The 27,384-nt window shown below is 43.9% G+C and overlaps 1 protein-coding gene across 12 annotated transcripts in view; it reads right to left on the reverse strand.

The window, feature by feature from the left end:
• Positions 1-27,384, reverse strand: part of LOC308053646 (uncharacterized protein) — a gene marked incomplete at its 5' end in the record, with an annotated part of 168,661 nt that overhangs the window by 75,043 nt on the left and 66,234 nt on the right. For 6 of the 12 annotated variants that reach the window (XR_013923704.1, XR_013923708.1, XR_013923709.1 and 3 more), the window contains 6 exons: positions 11,542-12,362; positions 12,976-13,150; positions 13,718-13,885; positions 14,497-15,059; positions 16,978-17,111; positions 21,898-22,008. Coding sequence is in view for 2 of the 12 variants with exons in the window: in XM_080365167.1 (XP_080221293.1) it covers positions 12,297-12,362; positions 21,898-22,008 (177 nt within the window). The remainder of the gene's footprint in view (positions 1-11,541; positions 12,363-12,975; positions 13,151-13,717; positions 13,886-14,496; positions 15,060-16,977; positions 17,112-21,897; positions 22,009-27,384) is intronic. The other 6 variants (XR_013923706.1, XR_013923707.1, XR_013923705.1 and 3 more) reach the window with 5 other exon arrangements.

A 27,384-nucleotide genomic window follows, 5' to 3' on the forward strand; every position in this document is an offset into this window, starting at 1 on the left:
GAAGATTTAATACCAAAAGCCTCCTTTAAATTTCCTGTAATGTTCCTTTCTATCCCCCGACTGTAAAAATATAGCCAGAGAACATTCTTAAGGAGCGGCGTTTTTATCTTAAATTATTAAAAGTCTAATAGTGGTTTCAGTTTTCTTCTAAAAGCAAAGGCAATGGAAAGAGACAATTTGTCAACTTCTAAATCACAATATGCAGGTGTTAGGGTGATTGCAAACAGTGCAAGGAAAAGGTCTGTGTAAGAGAGCACAGCACAAACAAAATTATGGATGTTCGCCTGAAAGCCTGACACCAAATGCTGGGGTGGGAAGGGGGAGATGGCCGAGCATGGGGCTCGCACCCCCAGTCCCATGCAGACGGCAGGCTCTGCTAACTCGAGATTTTGCAAATATTTCAGCTGTTGGGAGCACAGCTGCTGCCTGGTACCCCCAAGGGGGCTGTGCTGCTGACCGACCGGCGACAGGAGGGCCGGGGAGGGCTGTGTGCAGGGCGTGCTGTCACGGGGCTGAGTTTTCAAGTATCGGTGATGGCTGTGGGGGCTGCACATGGCAGCGTCACCTGAGGCAGCCAAAAAAGGCCTGGGGAACAGATGCGGCACACATGATGCTTGGGGCAGGTTCTGTGGGGGGACCCCGATGTGCAAGACACCCCCAACACCAGCTGTGCCAGATGCTAAGCCCACCAGCCGCATTGAGCCCTGTGGTCAGGGTGGGGGGGGGCATTTCTGGACACTATTCTCAAAGAAGTCCAGCACGCTGCAAACCCAGGGTAGCTCTGCGCAATGAGGTGTTTGTGCACATACCATGGTTGACCGAGAAAAGCAACGCTCCCATCAGCAGTAAGCACGCCTACATTATTTATTCCCTTGAAAATAAAAATAAATCTGCTAGCTAAAGATTTATCAGCAATTAAAAAGCCAAAATATCTTTATGCAAACTATCACTCTCACAACTGGAAGTCTCATGGCACAATGTGGGGACATGGGTCCTATGTGTTCATCACCATGACATACACGTAGCCTGGTGCAGGGTACCGGCATGTGGCGATGCCCCTTTGCCCACAAGCGAGTCAGGGGGCCAAGGCAGCGACGGCCAGAGAGGAACCATCCAGGGACAGCCCTGCTGTGGGCCCGCAACCTAAGGAAACCTTTGCAAATGTTGCTTTGGAAAAAAGGAGGTAAAAAAGATTCAAGAACAAGACTTTAAATCCTATAGGAATTCCAGAAGAATACAGCAGCCGCCAGTAAAGAGGCCATTGAATACAGTAGTTGAGGGAAATCTGGAGAAAGGGCTCTGCTTGTCCCTCTGGGATGGATTTCTGAAGATAAAGAACATGTCGGCTTCCTGCACCCCAGCAGGGTGATTTAGTATTCACACCACTTTATTTGGGAGGAATTTGTAAAAGAGTTGGAGCTCTAAAATACCTTTCTGCTCATTTGTCATGGATGCTGCTGCAGAGGTTGCGGAAGCCTGCCAGGGCAGAGAATGGAAAAGGATGTTTGCCATGGAGGAAGGCTTCGTCCTGCGGTAGGAAGTGGCCTGCCGACACAGACCCTCCTTTCTTTGTTACATCTGCCTTGCCTCGAAGAATTAAATTAGATATACAAGGGGGAAAGAGAGAGGGAGAGGGGGAGAGAGGGAGGGAGGGAGGGCAAGGGAGGGAGGGAGGGAGAGACGAGAAAAAAGGCTCAGGCAGGAATATATTTCCTATGTCTGGATAAGGGGAAGGATTCGAGGTAATTGCTTGCTTTTCTCATTGTTCTCAGCTGCCAAGCAGAGATTCATAGAGTGTCTGCAAAGATCTCTCTCTTTTTTCTTTTCCTTCTAATTCTTCACACACACCCCGAACCCCCATCTACCCAGATCCCTATCCCTCCCCTTCCTCCTGCTTATTCCACCCTAGGAAAAAAAAAGTAATTTGTCTGTTTTATTTATGATGCAATGAAGGTATGCTGAACGCATCGGGATAACCTGACACTGGTCAAACTATCTGTCAGCAAAGAAGAACTGCCTTCATACTCCAACGAGTGCATAATTTAACCATTTCTCTACCAAAGGGCAACACGAGACCATCCATTCAAAACAAGGGGGTTTGTCACTGCTCCCTTCACAATAAAACCCAGTTTTGTTGCACCCTGACAAAAACTCGCATTTGACATGTTTTCAATCAACCCTTTATCTTCTCATTTTTGCTAGTCATATACAGATTGTCTGCATGTAATAAAGCTTCTACTTGGAAAAATATAAAATGATTTGAGATATTCATATGAAAGCCAGGTCCCAAAACAAGATGGAACACACAAATCTGCCAGCTATGAAACCAATTCAGGATGGATTTAGGACCCAGATAGAGCCAGACAATTGGATGCTGAGTATGGGGAAGAAATAGTAATGCCTCAGGTCTGAAAGAAGTACATATAATCCTATCCTCCTGATGCACAGGGAGGCAATGGCTTCAGCTCAGAAAGAAAATGCAACTCATCCAGCGGGCAGGGTAAAAGGGAAATGTGAGTTAAAGGAGGAGAGAGAAAGTAAGAGAGAAAAAAATAAAATATTAGCAAATAATATTTCAAAATAATTGAAATGTGAACCAAGAATTAAAAAAAAATAATAATAACCAAACAAAAAGAAAACCAACTGCATAAAGGCTTCTTCTTTTTTCTTGTGATTTAAAAAACAAAACCAACCAAAGAAAAATAATCTATTCACGTCCTGTTAAAATGGGATGGAACAAACAGGGGAAAGGAATTACTAGTTGCATTCCACCAGTTTAAATTAGTCACAATATTTTTCCCTCACTCCCGATACAGCGCAGCAAGGAGCATGCATGACAGTGTGCTGGCAGAGCGAGTTGCCAAAGGAGCCATTTTCCTGCATGGACTTTGCTGGCAGCTCCCACCATGCCGTGCCCTGCTGGCATCCCCGCCACAGCTGAGGGCACGGGATGCTTTACAGGAACTGCAGGCAGCTCCCCGCATCCCCCGCAGCTGTGCCGTTCGCTAGGATAACTCTTGATATGAGACAGAAAAAGACACCCCGAGTTTTAACAGATTTTTGGTATCATCATAAAAAACAATACTCAGGATTCATCCCAGAACAGCGAGTTCTTACACCATGAAGCCCTGCTGGGCAAGACTGCCTGAAGACATGGGATTTGAGCAATTGAAAATATTCTGATGATTAATAAATGACAGAAGAAAGTATAAAATAAATAAAAAAGAGATTTTGCAATATAATGCAACACATGCAACAGGGATCAGGGAAGGAACTCCAGGAAATAAGGGGTTTGACGAATAGCTTCTGCTCGTGATCTTATTTATTTCTGATACACACCAGCACTTGCCTTCGCACTGTAAGCAATCAGGAAAAGATTTTATGAATGGGAATATCTATAGCAAGAGGGAATGTAAAATGGAAGGGAGATAATAGGAAGGGTCATGTCAAAGCCAAGAGGCGGTCCCCAGGACAGGCAAGTGACAGCCGCCACTGCATGCCACCCTCACTGGTCACCCTGGGACAGGGATGCTGGCAGCCCCGCACACCACTGTCCAGGGGCCACCCGCCTCCTCAAGCTCTTCGCCTGCTGCTGGGCTGCTCTGAGCAATCATCTTTAGAAGGAGGGATTGCAAAATGAAAATCTGGTTTTATTCTGCCTTACTGAGAAACTAGCATTTGGAACTGACATGTATTTTTCTTTGTGAGATTATTTAGGAGTCAATGCGTACAGCTATATTGTATACTTACCTATAACTATACATGTATAAAACATGCATTAAGATAAAAACAAATATATTTGGCAAAAACTAAAAATAAAGACATGTTTTGGATACGGGGAATCAATTCAGAGGAGAGATTCTGTAGTAGATATATCAAAAAAAGACACATGATGTTGCCTGTCCTGTCATTCGGGAAATCCCACATCCGCACAAAAAGAATGATCGTTCATATGTTTTTCATGCAAAAAATGCTCCAGAATAATTAGTATACCTGGGAACAGCTCCTTTTACTTTCTTGTTCACCTTTATTTTCTCAATACCAAATGAAGAAATAAGGTGAAATTACAACAACCAGCCAAGCCCCTTTTAATTCACAACCATTTTAAAATATGAAAATACAAGTCTAGATAAACCCAGCAAGCTCTGATTTTATTGTCAAATCACAACTAAAATTAAAACTAGTTAAAACTATTTAAATTTGTTATGAAAAGGCTACAATGACATTGAAATATTCTGTGCCTGTTTTTAACTTGAAGCAATTTTTCAAGGCTGAGTTACAAACCTGAAAACAGGATGCTAATACCTGAAACAGTTGCATTAATTTAAACGTAGGAGCCCAAATAACATCATTATAATTCTGAACAGGTTGTTTTATCTCTTCAAATCCAGAGTTAAATAAATACTAAAATAAAATTACAAGAGCCTTTTCAACAGACAAGCCCCTTCAAAAGAAACTGTACAGTTCTGAAACCTGATTTCTGTTACAGATTCTGAAGTGTTCATAATTTGTATTTGTGAAACAAGCTGGATTATTACAGCAGGGGAGATCGTATCAGTTTACCGTCTGCCTGAGTTTCCTACAGAAATCTGACAACCCTCCTCCATGAGCCCCTCTTTAAGTAATTGCTCTGCCATTTTGTTGTTGCTTCTTTTTCACCTGCCTCGGCCCCAGAGAGCCCAAACCACACATTTAAAAATAGATTGGAATGCCCCAACCAAAAATCTGCTATTAACAACATTTCTACCATCCCTCCCCATCATAAAGTGGAGGCGTGTATATGGTGCTGTAAGGGAATTTGCTTAAAATCAGTAAGATTCTACTTTAACCAGGGACTTAGAGCAAATGAAAATCATACTTTGTAAAATAAAAGAATTCCCATTCCAATTCAAAATGCTAAAAATTTAAAAGAAAAGTAGGAAATATTTGCAGAGGGGAAAAAAAAGGAGAAAAAAAAACAAAAACCAAATTAAAAAGGAAAGATAGAATAAACCAGGTAGCCAATAGAAACTTAAAAAATAAAGTCACAATTCTCATTAGCAATGTAAAAATTATTTGGATTACAGATTTCTGTAATATCCAGACCTATATTTTTGAGACCTGGCTTTATGATCAATGGATTTTTTTTGTTTGCACGCTCCTTTGCTGTAATAAAACCGAATAATAAAATGCAAGTCCTATTAAAACTGAAATGCATCTGCAAGGTTTTTTTTCCACCTTTGATGAGTTATGGGCAGAGGAAAGTGCATGACCATTTTCTATACTGTTTTAAAATAACCATAAACAATTTCTATAATGTATTTTCAATGGGAGCTTGTTAGTAATACGAGATATTTTTTTTTCCCCACAAACTCCAGAATACTTAATACGTAAACTGTTTTATCATTTGGCTGCTGAGTATTTATTTATCACAGATACGTACTTTAGAGCCTCACACGAAGAGATGCCGATATTTCTGTGGGCTGAGCTCTTTGTAAGTCTATTCCTTTCTCATATATAAGCATCAAAGAAACACAGTTGAAATAAATACTGCTTTTCAAATGCTATGATAGTTAATACTTCGGTGGCTATAGACTAACAATAATTTGTTGTATTTGCCCCACTGTTGTAGGCTTTTCCCTTTTTTGGATCGTGGTTTAATTACGGCATTTGCCTCTCTCATCCCAACGCTATTAAATTTTAAACCAGCCATGGAGCCTTTCCTTTTTTCACCCTTTTTTATTATTGCCATTTGTTACTGCAGCACACCAGACCCCTATGCCCCAGCACCCTCCATCCCGGCCCTTTCACTCCCCTAGTTTGGGTTTTGGTGTGTCCCTCCCCCCCTTCTCCTTATATCTCAGCTGCTCTTTCGGCTGGCCTTATGCACTACAAGGGAATAATTTGCTTTCATAATTTAAATTTTTATATATATATATATATACATATATCATGTTTTTTTAGGGGGGATGCTGCTCAGGATGCAGGCAGCCTGCACTGCCGGGTGCCGGTTCGTGGATGGCGAGTGCCCTCTGCAGGGGAAAATACCCCCAGCCCAGCCAGGAAAAACACCCTCACCAGTGGGAGAAAACAGAAGCAAATCAACTCCTGCATTTTATTTTCTTTTTTTTACTCATTTAATTATTACACGATACATAGGTGCTGACAGATGCAGGGGAGTGCTTCTGGACCCCTGAGCTGAATTTTCCTACAGAAGTCCAAAGCTGCTTCAGTCCCACCCCACTGTCACGAGTCGTCCCGTTCTGGCAGTGGTGGCAGCCGCATTAAATACAGAAGCAGATATAAGAAGAATTTTCATTTGCAAGGTAATGTTTTATGGCAGGCTCTAAAATCCCTGCCACATATTTCAGAGTGCAGATATGCAGGATTCCTGCTTTTCCTGCAGCAGAGCTGCGCAGGAGGGAATTTTTATTGTTTTTTCCCCAAAATAAGCTCTTTAGGAAATTCCAAAGAAAGTCCTGTTCAGACACCTGTCCAGAACAACAGCACTTGCTGTATGCAGTGTGCACTGCTCACTTTCCATTTTAAATGGCAAATTCTGGTTTAGTTTGTATGAATATGTTGATAAAATCAATGTAAAACATTGGCCAGGAGAAAGCTATAATGGCAGATTTCAAAAGCAAACCAAACAAAAACAAAGAGGACTCTTTTAAGCCAGGTCTCCTAACAGGGAGCCAGTGCAATATAAGGCATCCTGAACGCCTTTTAATCAAAGGCCCAGTTCTGCGTGGGGACCCAGCTGCCTTGTATATCACAAGCCATGATTCCTTTCCCCAAACGTAGACGTGTGTATTGCGGAAGAGGGTGGGATTAGGAAAAAAACCCATTCTCTAAAGGGAAAGCATTTCAAAAGACGTCATGAAATGAGAATTTACTAGTCTTTTCCAAGAGCTAATAATGCCTGCGCAGCACAATAGGCATCGCTCACTGTGCCACAGCTAGGACTTGCAGACTCCTTTTTGTGTTCCCCCCTCCCTTTTTAAGAATATAGCTTATGCAAACCTCACTACAGACTTTGCCTTGAGATTGTATATCAGAGCAGCAGGGGGTCTGATGAAGTGCTCATTTTTTTTACATCAGTCTTATAAATTGCTCTCCCCATTAATTGTTACCATGGAAACAATGCATTTGGCTTGTATGGGGATCCTGAAATTTTTTTAAAGGGATTCTTAAAAATATGCAGGAGGTGGGTGGGGGGTAGGTTAGGTGCTCTCAAGCACCCTCAAAAAAGATCCAGCATAAGTTCTAACAAAATGCGCAGTTAATTGCTTGTTTCCAAATGTTGCTAGACAGAACCCAGATTAAATCGAGGATCTGAAAACATTATTCAAATGACCAGGGGAAAAAAAAATGAAACAAAAGGGCAAGTACAGATTACGTGACAGCACAGACGAGAATTTTCAAACACCTCCTAGCAAAACACAGCCATGAGACCATGACCAAGTAACAATTCTTTAATGTCACAGCCTTAACTAATAATTTAAGCATGAGCAGTCCTTGATAACCCATCAGATCTTCCAACAAATATTGTGCTCCTTGCAGAATCTCCATACGCTGCTCTGACAGGGACAGCAGTAGCTACACACAGGCTGTACCAGCAGTGTGCACAGACATGCACACACCATCTTCCCTTTCTCCACTCTTCCTACGCCTGAGAGGATTTTTCTTTTATTTCTTTTTTTCCCAGCAGGGAAAGTATTTGTATTACAGGGTATGAAACTAGTCCAACATGCAAGCTTATTTAATTTGGAAAATGTGTGGCTAAATGCCACTTGTTATGGGATTAGTTAACAGCTGCAAGTCTGCTACTGTGGAAAGAATTTTTTTAAAAAAAAAAAAAAAAAAAAAAAAAAAAAAAAAGAGAGAGAGAGAGAGAAAGCAAAGGATTTAACTGAGAACTGATATGTGCTTTCTCCCAACTTTCTCTGTGTATTTTCAAGTTACATCCAGTTTCTCAGCTCTCTATGGGGTTGACCTCACTTAACTGTCAGCTGAAGCTATCTACACTTAAATTAACTCCTCTCAAGTTAGCCTGCTCTGCCCAAGAGCAGTCAGTGCTGTAAAACAGCCCTTGAGCTGCAAGGCGTGTTTAGAGGAGCCAGCTCAGCCCCATGGCATGATTAGCACCCGCAGCAGCTTCAGCCTCGCACCGCCGCTGCCAGGTCAGCCCCCGGTAAAAGCACCCTTTGGCTCCAACTAAAGACATCCACAAGCATTGGGTTACTGGCAGCTCTCAAGTTATACCTCAAGCTAATCATGCAGTGAAGACAGGCTCTAAATTACTTGTTAAAAATACTGTACTCATCCTGAGCGTCCTATAGTGTCCTCCAACACTAAGTGCTGTTAACGAAGGAGAATATCATCTTTAACACATCAATCACTTAAGACAAACCCATTAGTCACTTTATTTTTCTTGTCCATATGGCCATGACCTCCTTGCATGACCACTAACAGGTGTTTTCATAAAGATGCCAAGAAAGCAGGTTTCTAGACCATAACCTGCCTGCTGCCCTCACAACCCAAAGTATTTCTCATTAGTATCGTGTTGCTGTCCTCTTTCCTGCTCAGGAACAGCTTATCTTCTCTTGAGCCTAAGCCCTTCATTGGCCTAAACTGGTGTGTAATAACGGCAAATCAGGCTTTTGGTGCCAGGCTCAAGGAAGGACACAGCTCCAGAGCGAGCGGCCACAGAGCCAGTCCGGGAGCTGGGAGAAGCAGCCACTTCCCGCAGAAGGAGCTGCTGCAAATCCTCACCTGGGGAGGCACGAGGATGAGGATGGCTGGAAGGGGAGGAACTGTGCTGCCGAGCACAGCGGGAGCTGCTCAGATAGTGTCGCTTTCCACTCTGGCCTCTGCTGCTCAAAAGAGTCTAAAACATTTTCATCGCAAAAGCCATAATGGAGGAGTTAAAACTCCTTTTCAATCCCCCCCAACGACTGGTGCTGCCCGAATTACCCTTGTGGAAGATGTATCTTACTGGATCTACTTGCCTGGTGGGAAGGGGGACCTCTTGCCTGGCTCCAGGCACAAGATGGTGAGGAATCCCAGTGACCCACAGCAGGGAGAGGGACAAGGGGATTGATATCAAACCCCTGAGCTCAGAGAAATCATGTGCAACAGCGGGGAGTCAGGAAGCAAACCCCCTGCAGCTGTGCAGCTCCTGTAGGGTGCAGGGGCTGCGGGAGCCCTTCGCTGGAAACCCTGCCCCAGGGGTGCAGACTGACACCCAGCAACTGCCAGTGCCTGTAGCTGTCCCAAACCAGTAATCTCTGAGGAGAAGGCAATGTTTGCCTTCACCCAAGGCTTTGCAGGGCTGCTCCAAGCCTCAGACCTCTTGAAGGTCATCTCTCTACCTTAGAGCCCCTAAGAGAAACCACGAATGACATACCAAAGAAAAACTTTCTTAAAGTGCTTTACCTTCTGCACTTTAAAGCAGAGGAGAGCCTGCACCAGGCTTAAGACAACTGAATCTAACACACTGTGTGCTCCTGATAGGCATAAAACCACCTCTTCACAAGTAGGCAGCTCATCAACTGCTGTTCTCCCATTCCCATGCCATCTCTGGACATCTCCAGGAGTTGTGGTCTGGCCCCACCAGCCGCTGCCCCGGGCACCAATGGCACCTGGGCACGACCTGGAGGGAGGATCAGCACAGGGAGGCGTTCACAAAGCTCCATTTCCTTTGCAGATGTAAAGTATCACAGTTTATAATTTGTCCTGAAATTATGATTACCTGGGGGAAAACGTTTTGATAAGGCTAATAAGTAGGAAAGTGGCAAGGCAGTGGGGTATCTGCTCCTTCCAGTCTCTCCAGAATTGGTGCTAACTGTATTCTAGTTGATATTTTTTTAATCTTGCTTTTATTCCCATAACTTACATAATAGAAATTATACAAGATAGTCACATAATACAGCAGGACAATCTCTCTTTGGCTATTTCGTTTGGATACTGTAAACTAATTGCTTCTATGTCATATGCATACACATGATTACACCGTGCTGACAGACACCCCGCAATTATGTGGACAAAGATGGATGCTACATGGTATTTTTCTGCTGGAAATGATACCCTGAAAGGGGAAGGAAAGGGGTAATTGGGAGCAAGTTTCTTAAAATCACATTTCTGTTATACCAGCGCCAATTCCTTGACCTCAGACTGAGTCTGTGTGCTTATGTGTTGGTACAACTGAGACCTGACTCTGTGCAGAAGGAGCATTTTCTTTCTTGAAGATCAACTAAACCAGCATCGCAGCCAGGTTCCTTGGTGGTTGCACCTTGATTGTGCAGTGGCCATAGGGGATGCTCGTGGAAAGGGAGTGAGAGCAGGACAATGGCATGGCATGGCCTCCCCGTCCCCAGCAGTGTGTGCCTCTCGGCCGCCGCAGGCAGAAGCTGTGTCTGCATCTTTATGCTTAATAGCCCTGATGGACTTGTGTGCTTGGTGTGTGGTTTGTGCTAAGACAAGGTACCAGCAGAGCAGCTGGAAAAGACCTTCAAAAGATCTTTAAAAAGCACTGGTTAAAAAGTGTACTTATAGCTTTTAAGTGTATCAATATCCAACTGGCAGTGATGAGAGGCAAACCAGCACTGGGGCTCCTTGCACCTTACAGAGTTCTGTAAACCAAACTTTGCCATTTCATTCAGTGAATAAACATAATCCCCCCACACCCACACACCCCAAAAAACCCCAAGCAGGGCATTATAACTCCTTTGAGCAAGCAAGTTTCTGAAACTTACATGGGAGTTTGCTCAAGTGAATGCTCTCATCCCTGTGCACCTGTGTATGTCCCTGCACAACAGAGACACAGAGAAGTACAGTCCTAGTCCTGCAAAGAGTGTAGTAAGCACATCTTAACTTCACACACATTAGCAGCTCCACTGGGCGTGCACACTGCAGATGCTAAAAGTGGGAAGCAGCATGCAAAAGAGAGCTGTAATTTCCTTAATTTTACTTTAAAAAGGTCCAGACTGGGGAAGTTCTGTTTTTCACAACGTTACAGCAAAATTTTCCTTTTCCGATATTCCCTTTTAAAACCGACAATATAAAAATCATTTGTTTCCAAAGTTGGAGGTTTGTAACCCCATTCCCCCCAAGGGAGGCTGGTGAAGCTTTTTTCCATTTGTCCACATTTAAAAACGGGTCCACTTTAAGAGAAACAAGTGAGAAGTGGGTTTTACCATTTCAGAAATGAAAGGCATTTACCCTCAAGACAGTAAAACAGATCTCTTAAACCTTTCTGATGCAAGAGAGGAAATGGGAAGTTTACAAAAGTAAAGCTCCAGTCCTGCACACACAGACCTGATCTTCCTCGTGTGTACAGTTCACTGAAATCAATAAGATTTCTCACGAGCGAAGCCACAGATGCACATAAATGTTTCCATATTTGAATCTTACATCAATACCAAAGTTGTGTTAAAGAAAAAATATATTCCTCACAGTAAATTCCAAGGTTTGCCCAGTTTAAAAATTATTTATGAATTATATATGTACTAATGTTTTTCATCAAATTGTATTATTTATGCATTTATTTAAAGACAATACCCAGCTTGCATGTCCTCAGAAGGAGCTCGGCCAGTGCTTCCCTGCTTGTAGCCTTGTATTTAGAGCCTGCAGCAGCAGAAGCCACTGGTCACAGCCGAATGCAGCAACACCTCCCAGCACTGCGTGCACCCAGCCCAGCAGCTGCAAGAGCACGTTTGCTCGGTGCATGCCCAAACTAGAGAGCTGGGAACGGGTGGGGAGGGAAGCACCCACTGACCCCACAGCTGCCAGCATCCTTGGGTTTATGGTGAAACCAATTCCTTTTCAACCATCTCGCAATGCCAAGGCTACAGCGCCAAGACATCTCTCTACTCTGTATAGTGCTGCAAAGGTCCCTCAATATGGAAAAGCAACAAGTATACCAAAAAGGACAACAAACAGTAAAGATCAGCAGGAATTACTAATACATGACAGAGGGATCACCTCCTCAAGGCCTTCACAGCATAATCTTTTCTCCCACTTTATGAAGCCACACAAAGTAAATCCCAACTGCTAACCATAAAAAATGAGAGCTATTTGCTAGAGACCTGATAATGTTTAAAAATACATAGTCAAACATCTTGCTAAGTGAAGGCATAATAAAGTCCATCTCTTACACTAACCTTCAAGGTAAAATTAATAATTAATTAGTAAAGCCAGGACATGCAATGATTGCTATCAATATTTTAATACTTTTACTGCTAATTTCATTCTCCCTCCACAATCTGCTTTCTGAAAAAAGCAGGAGAGCTATGTGTGCATTTTCAGTGCGGTACCTTGCCTCAGCTGGGGTCAACGCTGGAGAAGCAACACTGCCCAGAAGCGTGCCGCAAATGTCACTTCTGCAAGAAACAAAAACACAATATCCATCACTTGGATTTTGTTACATGCATCCAGTAAGTGCGTGCTGCAGCCTTTCACTGCATCAGCTCCAAACTGCTACTCTTGTGAAGCCAGTGCGCAAAACCAAGGGTGCTTTTAATGAATGTAAGCAAAATGCAACTGAAAACTTCCCCGAGCATTAGAAATCTCTTTTTCCATGTCCTGCAACCAAGCAAGGAAAACTTTGGCCCAAGAGGAAATCTGTTGGGAAAGCTGTAAGAGGCTAAACACAGATGGGTGCAGAGGCTAGGCAGGAGCTCAGGGCAGAGGTGCAGGCAGGCAGAGGCGCAGGCAGGCAGAGGCCACTGCTGCCCCAGCCAAGGAGCAGGGCACAGGCGGGTGGGCAAAGGGAAGGGAGGTAAGTGTTGCTCACTACTATTGGAAAGAAAAGTGTGTCCTAGCCTGCTTTATTTACTCTTTATTAGTCTAATGAGGCTGTTTCCTGGGAGTTTAATTACCATAATAGAGACAATTCCTTTCTTAACCCTCTTTACAGCTTGGAAGAGAAAGAGCCTCTGAAAGGGTAAAGCAGAAAGCACGAGCCGCCAGCAGAAAAGCGGGGTTCAAATCCACCTGAGCAGAGGCACGAAACCTCCGGCACGTGGCCATAAATCTCATCCCGTGGATGGGGCTGGCTGCGCGGCATCCCCCATGTCACTGCCGGGGGGGTCCCAGCCAGGCTCTGCTGCTCACCATCGCCCACCGCCCCGTGAATCACAGAGCAGGAACACAGTGCTGCAGAGTTCTGCTGCAGAAAAATTAAGAGCACATGATTAATGCTACATAAAATGTGTGGGTTACCAGCCCTTTGAAATCTTACCTCTTCATCATTTTCCATTTACAGTTTACTAATGAAATTAGATATGGTAAAGGGTTTCTTTCTTACTTACTATTTTTTCCCCCTTAAATCGACTGTGCATTTTTTTAGAGTTAAATCAACATATTTTCCATTCCATATTCCGCAAGAAATCAGAAAATTAAATGTTTTTTTTTTCTAGTGCTGCTATGAAATATTTCCACAGTGTCATAATACTTACAGCAATTTACTGTATTAGACTTACACATCTGTTACTTTGTGTACCACAGATAAAACAGATCAGATTAAAACAACTCTTGTTAGCTGGGTAGTCCGTGCCGACATAAAGCTGAAATGCGCACAAACCGATCAGCTTTCCCTCCTCCCAGGAAGGTATACTTGTGTTACATGGCAGACAATAATACCATTCTGCTCCTTGCCATGTATATATTATTTTTAAAATAACAATCCAGTCTTCAAAACATTAGTCAGTGATAGGTCTAAAAGGAAGGCACTGACCAGAAGTCTCCTCTGCTGACGGCTGGGAGCCTTGGCTGCTCCCGGCTTCAGGAGGCTGCAGCAGGGCTGCAAGGCTGGACCTGGCAATTGGCTTCAACTGAGTTTTGCAGCAGGAGACATTTTAGAAAGGTAAAGGCGAAGAGGCAGTGAGGATGAAAAGAACCAGATCTAAGAGGAGAAAATACGCAGACTATGAAAAAAACAGCACAGTCCCTCCTAGCCCACTTCATTCATTCCTGTACAATACAGACAACATACTGTAAAAGCAATTGCTAAAAAGGGGATCTGCAGCAAAACTGAGAATAAACTTCTGCCAAAGTCCAAAACAACACAAAATCCTTTACTTGTTTTCTTCTAATCAAGCCTCAGTGCCACCCCAGTGAGGGGGTTTCCCTTGGCTGGTGAACTGCCACAGCTATTAGCGGGGTGCTCACTCCATCCCCAGGGGGACACAACCCCATGGCTTTGGTGCTCCTCAGGCTCGGAGCAGCTTGCCAAGCACCGGGGAGGTGGGCTCAAGCAGAGCCACCCCAGGAGCGAGGGCACCCACAGGGCCAGGAAGGAGCTGAGCAATGGGGAAAAGGGATAACTATTTCATGTTTTAGAGCTCCAGCTGTGCCTCTGCCCTCCTCCCACGCCCAAGCCAGCACTCCATCATGTCTGGTGCAACGCAGAAGGAAGGGGGAAGGAAATGACGGCAGATGGCCGCAGCAGTGACACTACCCAGAGAGCAACAGAGGCAAAATTACATGATGTAATCGACTACCGCTGTTTCTTACTCTCTTTAAAATTGCAGAACTGCTGGTTTTCCTGACCATCTCCTTGATGATATCCTGGAGTAGGTTTGGCACGTGTCTGCTGCCAGGGATGGCAGGCGTGCAGTGCTCAGGCAGCTCACCACAGGGGCTGCTGGCAAACTGCTTTGCTGGCAAACAGCGATGACCACATCTTTGCTGTTAGCCCAGTGCAAACAAAACGGGGTAAGACACCAAGTTATTCAGAAGCCCTGTTTCTTGTGGTAGCACAGTATTGCTGAAATAAAAATAAAGCAGTTAAAATATCACTGCTGAGTTCACAATGCGAGTGAGGCCAGGAGACAAGGTTCACACTGGTGTTACATGCACATTGTGCCCAGGTGTGTTACCCGCGCACCATGCCCACTGCTGCCACGGTTTGCTCCCTTCCAGCACGGCTCTCCAACACTGCCTGCCTCCGGGACTGCTGGCTGAGCCATGTCTAAGGACCGTCATAAGGGAATTCTCTACTTCGCTTCGGATCATACTCCTCTAACAAACAGGATTCTTTGGGTTTACATAGCTGTTATCTTAACCATCAATTGACACTGTGAAAACAAAGGTGAAATGAAACAATTAAAGACATTTTCCCCAAGGTTCTGTTCACAGAGTTGCCACAAGAGCAAAGGGCTTTGTGAGCCTCATGCTTCACAAATCCAGTGCCGCAGATTAATGCTATCTTTTTCTGCGCTGCAGTTTGAAGGTTAGGACTTGGCAGCAAGAAACTGCACTCTCACTAAAATTCATATATGGATATCCCCTTTGAACACTTCCTGAATGGTTATTTTAAATAACATTGTGTTTATTAGCAGAACAGAGGAAGGACTGTAAAGCAGGAGAACCGAAGAGTTTGATTTCCAGTCAGTGATGAATGGCAGGGGAGGCCAGGTCACCCGGCTGCAACATCAAAGGGGCGACTGAACCAGCCAGCACACTTGAAGTTAGTTAAAATGCCATAACAATTTTCTGAGTTTTTCTTTTTTCTTACATTTAAAGAAATTATATTTCATAGCACTGGCTTCAGCTATTGTTTCCAGGTCTCTGATGATACCCAGGACTATAAAAAGGTACTACCTGCTGGCATGCCAAGGAGTATTTGCCACATGTTTTAATTGTGGCACGACATGCTCCTGTCCTCTGCAAGAATGATGTATTTTACAAAGCCAGAAGAAAGCGCCCACCTCTGATGCGCTATTATGCACCCTCCCGTCGGCCCGAGCTTCTCCGCACACATCAGGATTAAATCGCCAAGGAATCTGCATGGGTCTGGTTCCCTCTGGGCTAAAACCAGCCAGGCTCTTTCCAAGCTTTGCAGAGCCTTGCCCTCACCCCTCTTTTCCAGCACGAGACAGCAAGGCACCGGCTGCCTTCAGGGCACCCCTTGGCCAAGGGGGCGAGGGCTAAAGCCTCGCTGTAGGGCTGAACCAGGTACAGGCTGGAGGAACGAAGCCCTGTGCTAAGTCCCTCATGAAGCATGAACTCCTAGCAGTGGGAAATGCAGTCTCAAAGCGATACAGAAGAGCAAGATCCATGTATTGAGTGAATGCATTTTCCCAACACCTCAGGCCTTCAACCAAGCCTTAGCAAATACAGAGGGAAAGCAGGGAAGGCTCCTGGAGAAGCTGGCACACCTGCTGGCAGCATCCCCTGTGCCTGCGTGCCACAGGCAGCAATTGCTCCAAAGTATTTTTCCAATACAGATCTTCCTTCCCGGAGAAAAGGGACCCGTGCTCAACGTGTTCACCGCTGATTGATTTATCGTCACACAGCCCGGCACCCCTCTGCCACCACCGCTGCCTTGGAGCTGCCTGCAAGCACAGCGGGCCTGGAGGGCTCCCGGCGGGCTCCCAGCGGCTCCCAGCCGGTCCCGGCGGGCTCCCCGCGGAGCGTGGCCGTAGCGGGCACGCCGGTGCCTCGGGCGGCACAGCTGGAGAGCGCCAGGGGGCAACCTCGCCCCGGCAACGCCGCGGGAGCCCCGGGAACGGCGAGGGAGCCCCCGGCCCGGCCGCCCGGGCACAGCAGCGGTGCAGGGGGCACTCCGGAATAAACCCAGATGAAACAAAACGAAATAAATAAAATAATAAAATAACATATACACATAAAATTTTAAACTTTAAATGTAAAATTTAAAAATAAATAAAAATTTAAAACGACATAAAAATTAAAATGACATAAAAATTGTAAATTAAATTTTTAAAATAAGCTTTTAAAAAATAAAAAGTTAACATAAATAATCATAATAAATTAAATAAATAAATAGGTTTAAAATACTGAAATGAAAATTAAATTTAAGAATAAATAAAATTTTAAAATATAGATAGAATAGAATTGAAAATCAAATAAAATCTAATAATTAAATAAAAATAAACATAATAAAGAAATAAAATAATAAGATAAACTGTAAAAAATAGTTTACACCTTCCCTCGTGTGGGCAAGTAGGCAGCTGTGAAGGCTGATAGACTTACCGGGGGTTTTGTTTTAACTTTGCCTGCAGGCACCTTTGAGTCCAAGTAACTACGGATCTGGGAATAACAGGTGTTTATTGATTTCCTTGTGGTCGTTGGGTTTTTTTGGTTGTTTTTTTTTTCCAGCCGCTGAGCTGCAGCAGAAAGACATATGTAATCCATATGTAACACTTCAGAAAATGAAAGGCAGCAGAAACACCGAACAGGTGGGCAGAGTCCGGGGAAGCTCTGACTCTCTCCCTAGTACATTTTACCTGCCCTTCCCACATCATCAATATTAGGAAGAAAGAGAAAAGTTTTTTTTAAAAAACACAACCTCCCCTAAAACAGCTTTTGGTGTGGACACAGCACCCACCCAAACCAGCGAGGGGGCTGGGGTCCTGTCGGCCCTCCCGCCCAGCATTGAGGGCTGGCAGCGACCGCATGGCACTGCTGATTCCCTGCCGCTAGCATCCTCACGTCAAGGAGACACTGTTCTGCTGCAAAGTGGCCAAAGCCACGGGGCACAAGGATAGGCCAGAAAGTCTAGAAAACGCAAGGAAGCCGCAGCATAAAGCTGCCCAGGAGTACATTCCTGCCTGTCAGCCTGTCCTAAATTATCTCCTAGGTAAACAACCTAAAACCAGCCTCTCTGCTCTGACGTACGCCAACTTGTTTCCATGGGCATTTTGCCTGGGCGCAGAACCCAGGCCTTTGTCCCAGCTTTTTATCCGCTGAATTACATCTATTTATTCAGGCTGGTCCAGGCTGAGTCGGGGCGCGCTGACTGCAGCGGGGTGCCAGTGCCAGCCCTGCCTCAGCCTCCCATTTCCACAGCACCCCTTGTCGCGCCTGGGGCACCTTCACCCACTTCTCCATCCGCTCTGCCATGACAACAAGCCCATCTCCACCACATCAGCCCAGCATTATCTTATCAAACTGGGGGGGATAGTATTGATCATTTTCTCAGATTTTAAAAAGAGGGCGAGAGGAAAAAAAAAAGGGGGGGAAGGGGATGGGACTCAGAAGGGGAAAGCAGACAAAGAGAGGCTAAATCAAACCACAGAGCAACAAAGGAGGAAAAACAGGTGGAAGAAGGCAATTGTTTTCTGAACCCCAGCTAAGTGGAGAATTGAAACGAGGGAGGCACCGCGAGAGGACCAGGGGATGAAAGGGAGAGATGGTAAGAAACAGAAGGGCTATATAAGTCTGAAAATGGCTAAAAAGAACAAGGGAGAGAGGAGACAAGAATGGAAACCTCTGATGTTGGCAGGAAATGTTGTGATTCTGAAGATGAAACAACTTGTGGGGAAAGAAATTGGGAAAAAATACCCCTGTGTATTTCCTAGGGTGAACTCAAGCAGCAAATGAACTGCAGAGGAGACAGCTGCCGGACAGCGCTGGGCAGGAATGAAATGGCGCAGCGTCCTCTGAAGGAGAATTCATTGTTAGAAAATGACATCCTTTCATTATACCGATATTTTTCAAAGCCTGCTCCAGCTGCAGCTGCAGATGTGGCTTAAAAACCCAAGCAGGAGGCCCATTCCCCTATGGCAAGACTGTATATTCTATGACCGTAATATTATTGCCATAAAGGGAATAGGAGAGATGGGGCAGGAGAGATACTTAAAACTTCCAAACTCATTCGAGACATGTAATAAGGGACATACAAGGAGTTTAGGAAAAGCAACATGACGGCTTTCTTACTTATCTATGAAATTATTATAGAAATGTTTATCATGTATATTTTCACTATCCTCTAGTATGTTGGAGGTTTTAAATCCCTTGGACGGATGCCAGCACATTAAGAAAAAAATGCTGGGGAGAGGGAAGGAATACATTTACTGAAAAAAAACTGCATTCCTTCCAACCTTTCTGCAGCTTCTTAAAAAAAATACAAAAAGCCTCCTTCAAACTGCTCAGTGCCATACCAATTTCCTGTGTAGACCTGAATATTAGTATATGTTTTTCTGTGTCTCCTAAGTTTCCCAAGTTACCTAATGCACACTCAGCATGAAGCATTTTTAAATGAGTTAGTCTTTATTGAATTATGATTTCCAGCAGTCACTAATAACAAAATTCAAATTGCTCCAGCAGACGAGGATTTTAAGAATGCTGAGAAGAAACTGAGTTTTTAAGAGACTCTAGAAGAGCCACCCACTGCTTGTGTATAGTAACCGTGAGCCTCTTGACGAAATACTTCAAATAGTTAATTAGATTTGCAGGGGGGTGGGGGGGTGGGGGAATAAAAATCAGTCATTAGGAGTTACCACTCTGGAGACACTGGATAAAGGCTGTTACTGGCGCACCTACGGCTTCATCAAAAGTGAAGCTAAAAATATTATATTTTTTTTTAAATAAAGTTTCAGGTTTTCCTCACACTGTCCCTGCAGTTGGCAGCATGCAATTAGCAACACATCTAAAGGGGAAAGAGGAACTTTTATTCCATTAGGAATTCTTTTTTACCTCAGGAATTTCTTCAGGCCGCTAAAAAGGCATTTTTCAAGCAAGGAATAATAGGGACGCTCAGAGCCTATCCACAGTCCATGAGGCTGAGAACTGCAGATCACCTGCAAACTGAATTTGTTCTATTTTGTTAACCATTTATTTTGTCTTTACTGGCTGTTCAAAGGGAAGTGTGATAATCCCACTGTTCCTCACTTGCTCAGCAGGGAGTTTAATCTAATAAAGCTATTACAGCAGAATGGATTAAAGCAACGTGAAGCATTAGTAATTTGAGGAGCAGTTAAAGAATGTTAACGCTGAGACTCTGCGCACATTCTCCTAAAAACATGATCACAGAGATGAAAGCAGAGCTCCTACTCAATATGTCATTTTTCAGGCACAAAATCTAATTCTTTCAGCATCCTCATCCAGATGTTTATAGCGAGGAGCAAGAGGCTGGCCATTATTTAACAACTGCTGAAACCAGAGGCTGACTAGAATGGGCATGCTTTAGCTTACCCCAATTTTGATTAATCCCTCTGTTAGAATAGTATCTTTTTTTAAAAGAGAGGTATGTGCCCAAAGTCATCTGATACAGCACATTAGGATGAGATGCAGCATTAAAAGCTGAGGGACTTAATAACTTTCCCTGTCCTTCCCCTCCCTCGGCACAGCCGATGTCTAGCACTGCTGCCAAGAGGACCAAAGACCTGAAGCCGTGTGGCCGGGCAGGTATGAGATGGAGGGAAGCTCCACACGGAGCAGGGAGGGTTTGGCTCCTACACCATGCCCCCATCCCCAGTGCAGACAAACCACAGTGATTTTGGCAAACAGCCGACTTGAGAGTTTCCCATACTTGCGCCTGTGCCAAACCTGCTCATTACAATCCCAAAGCGAAGATGTTAATTAATAACTGACAATTACAAACATACAGACTCAGTCTGTATCTCACGAGGACGCAGGAAGCTTCACGGCCTTCATGTCCCCATTACCGAGCTGGTACTGCTGACAGCCACTGCCCAGGGGACTGCAGCACCAGGTCCAACCAAGACAGAGCAAAGTAAATAATGAAGCAGTAATGCACTGCGTACGGATTTTAAGTATATTATACAGATATTTTACTGTACTCTGTTTTTAAATGCATTATTGATCTTACCATGAAATCAAGCTTTTGGGGGCAAGAATGCAATTAAAATCCCAGTTCCACTGCAGATTCCTAGATTCTTTATCAATATTGTCTCAGCCAGGAAAGTGCTTATCCCACACTTGGCATTTTGTCAGTAAATAATACACATCCACAACAACAGAGGGGGGTGTGCTCTGGGTTGCTCCTGTTCTGCGTGGGAGCCCTGCAGGACTCACAGCATGCCTCTGCACTGACTGGGATCACGTGCCAGAGTTTTAAGGAAGGGGTACATTTCAAAAGCTCAGCAGCGCACATGATCACCACAAAGCCTTAAAAAAAATGATACAGAAAACATTGTTTGGTCATAGCCAGGGAACTTCATTGCTGTGTTCAGAGATGCTCCAGCTCACTCCCAATTTCAGACCTGCTTTGGCTTTCCCAGAAGAGGAAACTTCTGTGCTCACAATAACAGGGGTAAGAGCCAGAATGGGATCAGTTGTGTGCCGGACACATGGAGTCTTGTGGGGGAAAATACCTAAACTCCACATCATTTCCAAAGCCCACTGGTATGGTCCCAGCCTGGAACCACCTGACAAACTGAAGTCTGAACGTGAAGAAAATGAAAAAACAGACACTGAGAGTCAAGAATGCAGTCCCTCTTTACACCTCAGTTCTGTCAAGGACAAGTGCATCTCAAAGACCTTCACATGATCTCACCTCCTTCAAGGTACTTAAAAGTGCTTTGCTGCCCTAGGATTTAAGTCCCATTCTGTACCCAACCATTACCTAAAGGGCAAAGTTTAATGCAATGTATATTATGTATGTATATATAATACAAAATTTAACACAGTGTAACATGCAGTAGCACTTATAGAGGCATAGGTGCTTTTAAACATCAGTGACTACATCCCAGCAAACTTTTTTCACACTATGCCAGTAACACAGAGAGATCCCAACATGACAGACCATGGCTCTCCCCATGATAAAACGGAGCAGAGCATGCAGGGAAGGCTCCTGGTCAGAGCAGCTTCCAGCAAAGAGTTGTTCCTGCTGCATCCTGAGCTGCAGCGTACCTTCACCAGAAGGCTGAGCCACAGACTTTCCACCTATAAATATCTCTGTTTGCTGTGGTAAATACTTATCTAAATAGGGGAAATGTTTTGAGCCTCTTCTATCTGATAGTCTACATGTGCAATGGTCTCCTACAGAAAATTAACGGCTGAAATAAAGATGATAATTATTTTAAAAGCTGGGAAGTGAGAGTAAATAAAAGAGAGCATCCCATCCAGCACAGCCAGGTGACATCAGGCATGGGAGATGCTACCCAGAGCCATCCACAAAGACTTGTCATAGGACAGGATCTCACAAACCTGCCCAAGCCACCAGCACGGTCCTGATGAATGATCACTGATCCAGCAGATTTGGAAATGCAGATTGGAAAGGCATTCAAAATTCTCTTCTGATATTCTTTACTACACTTCCTATGAAAAAAAAAAAAAAAGTTGCATGCCAACATATGCATGGATACACGGCAGAAAGATTCTTTCCAGGAAATTCATGGGGAAACCTGGAAACTGGACTTGAAACATGAAAGTAGGTGGCAGCTTAACTATGAAAAAATCTATTGCCTCTGCATTATGCAAGTTCCTCCACTTAATTCAGTCACTGGTTAATTTGTTTCTTTGTTTAATATGATAGAAACCCCAGGGATCAAATCATTCATAATAAAATTATATTAGTACTTTATTTTTGTCATTTCTGATTGCTCTGAGCAAGCGTTATTGGATAGTTTGATCGCAGGATACAGAAAGTTACCATTTAATTAATATGAAAGGTGCCTAAATTTTGAATAATATTGAAGAAAAAAGCCTTAGGACGTGGCAGGAGACTCACATGTATTATTAACTCCTATTGCTTTCTGTGCTGCATTGGCTGTCTAGCTTTTGGGTGCGCTTCAAGATGTGAGATTTAATCTATAAAGCCTGAAGTTGTTCAGAATGTTATAGTCAGAAATACCCATTTTTCACCAGTTATATTGACACGGTGGGGAAGAAGCTGATGCGTACCACAGAAAGGAAGCCACGCGTGTGGGGTGTGGGTGGGTGCTGGGGGCTGGTGCTGCCCTAGGCCGGCTGCTGCCCCTCATGGTTCTTGGTTTTAGGGGTCATTCATCAATGACAACCAAACAATAAAGCAGATTAGCTCAGGAAACCATGAAGTTATTATTGACAGTTTGAGTATAACCACCAACCCTGCAGCCACATGTTCACACAAAAAAGCCAAATCTTTGGCAATGTGGGGATAAACATTTTTTCAAGTGGAAGCAGCAAAGTCCATCCACCTGACAGTACAAAATTGTCCTGAATCCAGTGAAAAGGTGTGTGCTTTGGTCATCTGCTGCTTTGCCAATACACCAGTGTCTCAAAGGGCAGTGCCAATATCCTTTATTGCAGTCCACAGGGGAAATTCCCTGTCACATGCAATGCTTATCTACCAACAGGCACAGCAATACATTTCTTAATGTTGTCAACTCATCAACAACATGTGAAGTTTGTTCAAGAAGCCTCTGTCCCTCTCTGGTGAGCGGCGTGTGGAGGGAGGCTCCAAAACGCCCACTCCCCACGGGTTGTGCTATGCTCCTCCCCACCTTTCTCAGCTGGATTCCCAAAACTGCAAAATTACACTTCATTTTCCTCCAACACAAACTGCTGGTCAGTACATTTTGCTCATCTGCATCAACCAGCTGGGTAAATGCCAGTCATCTCTGAAGGGATGTGGGTGACAGCGTCAGGCATCAGTAACGACATATTTTGATCAGGCTCTGTGGGGTCAGTCAGCAAGCACACAAAAAGCAAACAGTTGGGTTAGTAATACAGTATTTTCAAGATACCTAGCCTGAGATCCACAGTTCACGATTAGCAAAAAACAAAATGACCAGGGGATAAACACTGAAACAGAGAATGAAAACTAAAAGAAAATTAAAATAATGGTGCTGAATCCAACCAACAGCAATAAGCTATACATACAGTGCTGGGTCATCTCTTAATTCAAATGTTGGTGCACAGTCCAAGTGAAACTTTTTTTTTTTAAGAGAAGTGTGAACATACAAGACTGAAAATACAAATATGATAGGTCTGTGATTTAACTTCTGGTTTAAACTCCATCACTGCTAAATGCAGCCCCTGCCCATTCCAAGGAGTGATCTCAAGACAACCCTGCCTTCCACTTATGGCCTATTGACCTTTCAGATGATACGTGGTCAGCATCTGAACCATTCCCAACCTGTGAGTTGGACTCATCTCTTGCCTCATCTGCAATAGCAATACATAATAAACTACCCTGTAAGGCAAAAATTAGAGTAACACAGAAACTATCTTGGAGATGTTTATGGGTTTTGCTCGGTAGTAATTTAATTTCACAGTATAATGAGGTCTTTAATGTATAGTTTATTATTTTAAAAAAATTTAAAAGGTTAAGAAATCAAAATTCTACATACACGGTGTCTGATGTATAACGGGTTATATACTGCATATCCAGTACAAAACTCAGCAGTGTGTTGTACAAAAGACACCAGCAAGCCGAAAGAGAGATCTAAGGATATCACATGAGAATATTCTTTAATGCTGGTGAGAACTTTGACTTAGTCAAGGAATGTCCCTTCGAAATCCATGCAAAACACAGAAATCAGCCCAGGCCATGCAAATGCTGGGCAAGACAGAGAGCAAAGCAGGAAAGGCTGGAAAGAGGTCAGCATTAAAGCAAGAAGAAAATGAAGCATGAGTTTGCAAAGCAATAGGGCTACGAAACAGCTCAAGTGCTCCCTCTTCTCCATCACATCAGACATACGCTGCTCTTCATTGCACAGCCCACCACAGCCCAGCCCTCGCTGCTGCTCCCCAGCACTTCCCACCTCACCATCACACTGAGGAGACCAGGCAGGACAGAGCCTCTCCCATATCGTATTTGAGCCACTGGGGGAGAAATTTCAGAAATTAAATAGGCTCTGGAAGCTCACCAAGCAAAAAACCCTGTATTCAAGTAGAACCTGCTCTATAAAACCTTTAAACAGGGGATTTCACAGCATCCCTAAATCCATGCCCTCATTTAGCATTCCAATAGTTAGAAGGCTTCGCATTACACCCTGCCCAAGTCACACTTGTCACAAGGTAAGTTTATGCTCTTTAATATGTTTGGTAGAAAAGATAAAAGTTTGAGGGTAATTAGCACACGAGAGCACAGTGAGGGAAGCAGGGGAATCAGCAACATGATTGGAAATGAAAATCAATGTTAATAAGTAGAAGGAAATGTATACTAGAGGCAAAAAAAAATGTACTTGTAGACTTGACAATATTCTAGATGAACAGGGTGAAAACAAAACATGTTTTCATAAAGCATGCTGTTGGACTGTCCCAAAGGAAGTCACTGCAGGTGCAAACGCAACAAGATTAAAAACAACAAGACTTCTTAATTAATTATAATAAGCTTAGAAAGGATGTTAAACTTTGTACCCTAGGGTTTATGTCAGTTTTTAACTACCAGAGAGCAAAATAAAATATACATTTTGGGGAGAGATCACACAGCACCAGGGTCCTCTAACGATCTTGGGTTTTCCCCTAGAAGATGCAAGAGCCATTACAGACAGGGATAATTGTGAACCAGCAAGAAAATTCCCGACAGGCTCAGCACAGCACTTGTTTTCTGCAGCATCAGCTCTCCAACTGCTCACTTCTGCCTGCACAGATTCATACCTGTCTATACTTAACAGCATAATAAAGACAAACAATGGTATTGTTGACTGGTGGGTATGACTTGCAATAAATAATGAGAAAAGCCTGATCTAAAAGCCAGTGCACGTGCAGTTTAACAGCAAACGAACAAACCCAGTTCCCACTCCACTGCCCAGCAAGTCATGTCTTCTCGTTGCATGTGTAGAGCAGGTAGAAACCTAACCTTTGGGCAGAAGACCAACCACGGATGATGAAACTGTCCCTTCCTTGTCACAAGGATGGATGCTCCCAATGATTTATGCATTTGTTGCTTTTGGCTGAAATCTTTGCTTGAAAACTGCAACCAGGACTAGCCCTAGCAGAAAGAAAGAGAGTCTGCTTTACCTCAGCAGAAAGCCACATTCATTTTAAACTCCAGAGTCTCTGATTCAATTTGGGTGCTGGAGTGGTGTCCCCAGCAATACGGCTCATTCATCTTATGCCGTTCATGCTGCTGAGCCTCTTTGTGGCTTATGAACCATCCAGGTCCAGCTTTGCAGTTTTCATAGCGTTATGCACACTGTCCAAGATTACACTACACATTAATTTTTTAAGGAAGCTCTGCCTTTCTAGTCATATGTCTTTAAAAATGAGACTTCATACACATGTCAAGAAATTCAGAGTTGACATTCCCACAGCAAACTCCATTTTCTCCCCACAAGAATAGGCCATGAGCACTGAACATATTTATTAAGGCATTAGAGCCAGTTATGCTAGCTTCTGTGAAGACTGCACATATACCTGTTTAGTGTGACAGTTTTAAATGCAAACTGTTGAGCCTTTGCTGAGACAGCCAGAGTGTGAGCTGGGATGGGGGAGCAGTCCAAGAAGTTTGCACAAGTTTCTCACTGTCATCACTAGCTTCCACGATTTCCAGCATGCAAAGGCAAGGTCTACTTTTTAATTTTTGGGACTGCTTTAATAAATGCGAAGGTTGTATCTCATCACTGAATCCTCATTTTCAGGTCTTCAGCAGCTCTCCGCTATATTGGCCAACATATGATGTTGCCATCCTCTAACTTTCCTACCAGATACAGAAAATGCTGTTGTCTGTTACCAGTCAGCTCCCTAAAGTCATGGGTTACAAGTTTTATAGTTTTTGTTTCCATATTCAGCTGAAGCAGTTTAGAAAAAGTCCCTGGTGCTCATTACCCTTCACTGCACAACGAACACAGATGTCTGCTCTTTCCAGCCCTCTTTAACCTTGATCTGTGCATGGAAGGTACTGGAATAGCACCGTGATAAAATGCAGGACATGCCGGCTCATTTAATATTTGGTCTGGGAGCAGCTGATCTGTTACTACCAGTTGATTAAAGAGGCACAACACCAAGGAAGGTTTCCGTTTGGCAGCAGGACACTGAACTTATTTGCCGAGCCAGGAATTCCTGCAGAGGACAGGAGAAAGCCTCCGTGCAGCACCCTTGTGCCTTCAGCATCACACCCTCCAGAGAAAGCTTCAACAGAGCCCACACCAATCCAGCACTGAATAACCATGGCAAATTTTCTATCTGGTTCCAAGCATGTGAAAGCTTGGTTACTTTCTGAAGCATGAGACTAAACAATTCTATGGTTTGTATGTCTTGGGATGTTGATTTAATGTATTTGGGAGTGTTCCAGTTATTCCTCACAACACCTAGGCTCTATTGTTTTGCTGAAACGTTTGACTGCAAAGCACTTCAGGGCACTCTCTCCCTCAGCAAAAAAGGAAGGTGAGAAACCAGCTGGGGCTTATACTCTTCCCCTGGTCCTCCCAGCCCTGCTATTCCTCCGAGACCTCCAGCACCATCCAGAAGAAAGTGGACTCAGCCATGTGCTAATTCTGCACTTACTGCTGGCTCATTTAATCACTCCATTTCCAGCTTCAAAGCCTAGAAGAAAGCATTTCTCTCCGCTAGAATAAACTTCAGGCTTGGTCAGCATGAACTCCGGCGAGATTTGCACACTGGTGTCCCAGAAGAAATGCATCTTTATAAAGCGTGGCACACCAGCTAACAACTAAAGCCCCGCCAAGCAAGTAGGGACCAAAAGGGAATATAGAGAGTGATGTGTCCTGCTAGCGTACAAGGGGCAGCCATGACATCCCAAAGCAG

The sequence above is a fragment of the Falco punctatus genome (assembly GCF_963210335.1).
Source record: "Falco punctatus genome assembly, chromosome: 14".
NCBI classification, from domain to species: domain Eukaryota; kingdom Metazoa; phylum Chordata; class Aves; order Falconiformes; family Falconidae; genus Falco; species Falco punctatus.